The sequence below is a fragment of the Oryx dammah genome, unplaced genomic scaffold, assembly GCF_014754425.2.
Source record: "Oryx dammah isolate SB20612 unplaced genomic scaffold, SCBI_Odam_1.1 HiC_scaffold_13, whole genome shotgun sequence".
In the NCBI taxonomy this organism is placed as follows: domain Eukaryota; kingdom Metazoa; phylum Chordata; class Mammalia; order Artiodactyla; family Bovidae; genus Oryx; species Oryx dammah.
This window is the reverse complement of record NW_024070197.1, coordinates 3,183,080-3,185,025: the sequence shown is the minus strand read 5'-3', so window position 1 is coordinate 3,185,025 and position 1,946 is coordinate 3,183,080. Positions and strand designations below refer to the sequence as shown.

The 1,946-nt window shown below is 57.8% G+C and overlaps 1 protein-coding gene across 1 annotated transcript in view; it reads left to right on the top strand.

Annotated features, from left to right (window-relative positions):
* TNNI3 (troponin I3, cardiac type) overlaps positions 1-438 on the top strand; it is a 3,531-nt gene extending 3,093 nt beyond the window's left edge. Inside the window, exon 8 of the mRNA XM_040251932.1 lies at positions 292-438. Coding sequence (XP_040107866.1) covers positions 292-375 — 84 coding nt within the window. The 3' untranslated portion in view covers positions 376-438. The remainder of the gene's footprint in view (positions 1-291) is intronic.
* The last annotated feature ends 1,508 nt before the right edge of the window (positions 439-1,946 follow it).

Sequence of the window (1,946 nt, the reverse complement as noted above, 5' to 3'; positions counted from 1 at the left end):
GGAGACAGGAAATCCAAGGGGAGATAAGTGCAGGAGGGAGAGGAAGTACAGGAGGGTGACAAGAAGTGCAGGTGGGTGACAGGAAGTGCAGGAAGGAGACAGGAAGTACAGGAGGGTGACAGGAAGTGCAGGAGGGAGACAGGAAGTGGGGCATATTGGAAAGGATTGAGGGGACAAGAAGTATTCCAGAACCAGACCCTGCAATGGGCATCTGGAACAAGTGACCCAGCAGGCGGGAGGGCAAGTGGAGGCTACCAGGAAGACATGCTAACCTCTGACCCACCCCCTCAGGAAAACCGAGAGGTAGGAGACTGGCGCAAGAACATCGATGCGTTGAGTGGAATGGAAGGCCGCAAGAAGAAGTTTGAGGGCTGAGCTGACTGCCCACTGCCCTGACCCTGGCCTCGAGGATGACCCCGAGGAATAAAGCTTCTCTCTCAGCTGGGGGTGGCTGTCTGTCTACTCCTGGGGGTGGGGCGGGCAGTTAGGTGTGAGAGAGGCTGGAGAAATCGGGACAGGAGCGGTACCAGAGCACAGCAGGAGCAGAGTTGGGTCTCCACGTGGGAGGACACAGAGGTGCCGAGACCAAGGCCCGGAGACAGATACCTGGAGGCACAGACAGATGGAGTCAGCGGCACGGCCAGAGAGAGGCAGGCAGAGCCCCAAAGGCACAGGGGAAACGGATGCACAGGAAGAAGTACACAGAAAGAGGGAACAGAAAGAGATATACACAGTGAGACAGAGATGGGCTTACCTTGGAAGAGAGAAATAAGGACCCACAGAGAGAGACACAAAGAGACCACACACATACACACACGCACAAGAGCTGGGAAGCTAAAGACAGACACACAGCTAAAGACACAGGGGACTTCCCTGCTGGTCCAGTGGCTAACACACTGTGCCCTCTATGAAGAGGGCCCAGTTCAATCCCTGGTCAGGGGACTAGATCCCACATGCCACAACTAAGACTCAGGGCAGTCATACACATAAATTAAAAGAAGAGGAAGAAGACAGGAGCTGAGTCACGGACAAGCACAGGGAGACCTGTAGGACACAGACACCCACAGACGGACACAGACACCCACAGACACAGGCTGGAGTGCAGAGACACCCAGAGAAACGCAGAGAGAAGAATCGGCAGACAGAGTGAAGAATTCAGAGGCACAGAGGTGCGGAGAGAGGCGGAAGAGAGCCCCAGAGTCGACCCCCGAGAAACAGGGAGACAGAGGCACTGAGAAGCCCAGAGGAACCCCTAGATTTCAAGGTCACGGCTCGCCTGGGAAAGGGGAGGGGGATACCAAAAAAGATCAGTGTCAGATGGAGGTGGGGGGGGTGAGGTCCCACAGAGTCTGACACCACCCTCCCCCACCCCCTCACACACCTGCTGCCCCGCTTTAGCGCCTGTTGTCACCAGTGTGGAATCCCGGTGGCAGACAAAGGGATGGGGGTGGGGAGGGGGGACAGAGGTGGGGAGAAGCTGAGACGGACCCACACAGACAAACGTAGATGGAGAGTCACGGAGACAGAGAGACAGACAAGAAACTGTGTATGTGAGGTGAATGCCCAGAGAGAGAGAGAGGAAGGGCCCCTTTCATGGAGGGGTAAAATCTCCCTTGGACCCCTTTTGTCAATGAACCTCCTCCAAGGACCGACTGTAGGGCTGAGCCCAGCGGCTTCAGAGCACGGGGTGCCGGGGCCCCGGGGAGGTGGGGAGCCCAAGGGTGACCTGACCCAGCCGGGAGTTCCTGGACAAAGCTTTTGGGATGAGGGAGAGGCCTTGGAACAGCCAGGAGGTGCCTGGAACCCTAAAGTGGAGCCAAAGCGGGGGGTGGGGGGTGGGGGGCGGGCAGGGCCACCTCAGAGCTGGGCTGAGACTTTGAGGAAAGGAATCCTTTCCCCCTTCCCCCTCCCTGGGGCGGGGCTCAACCCCTGGCTATAAACCGGGG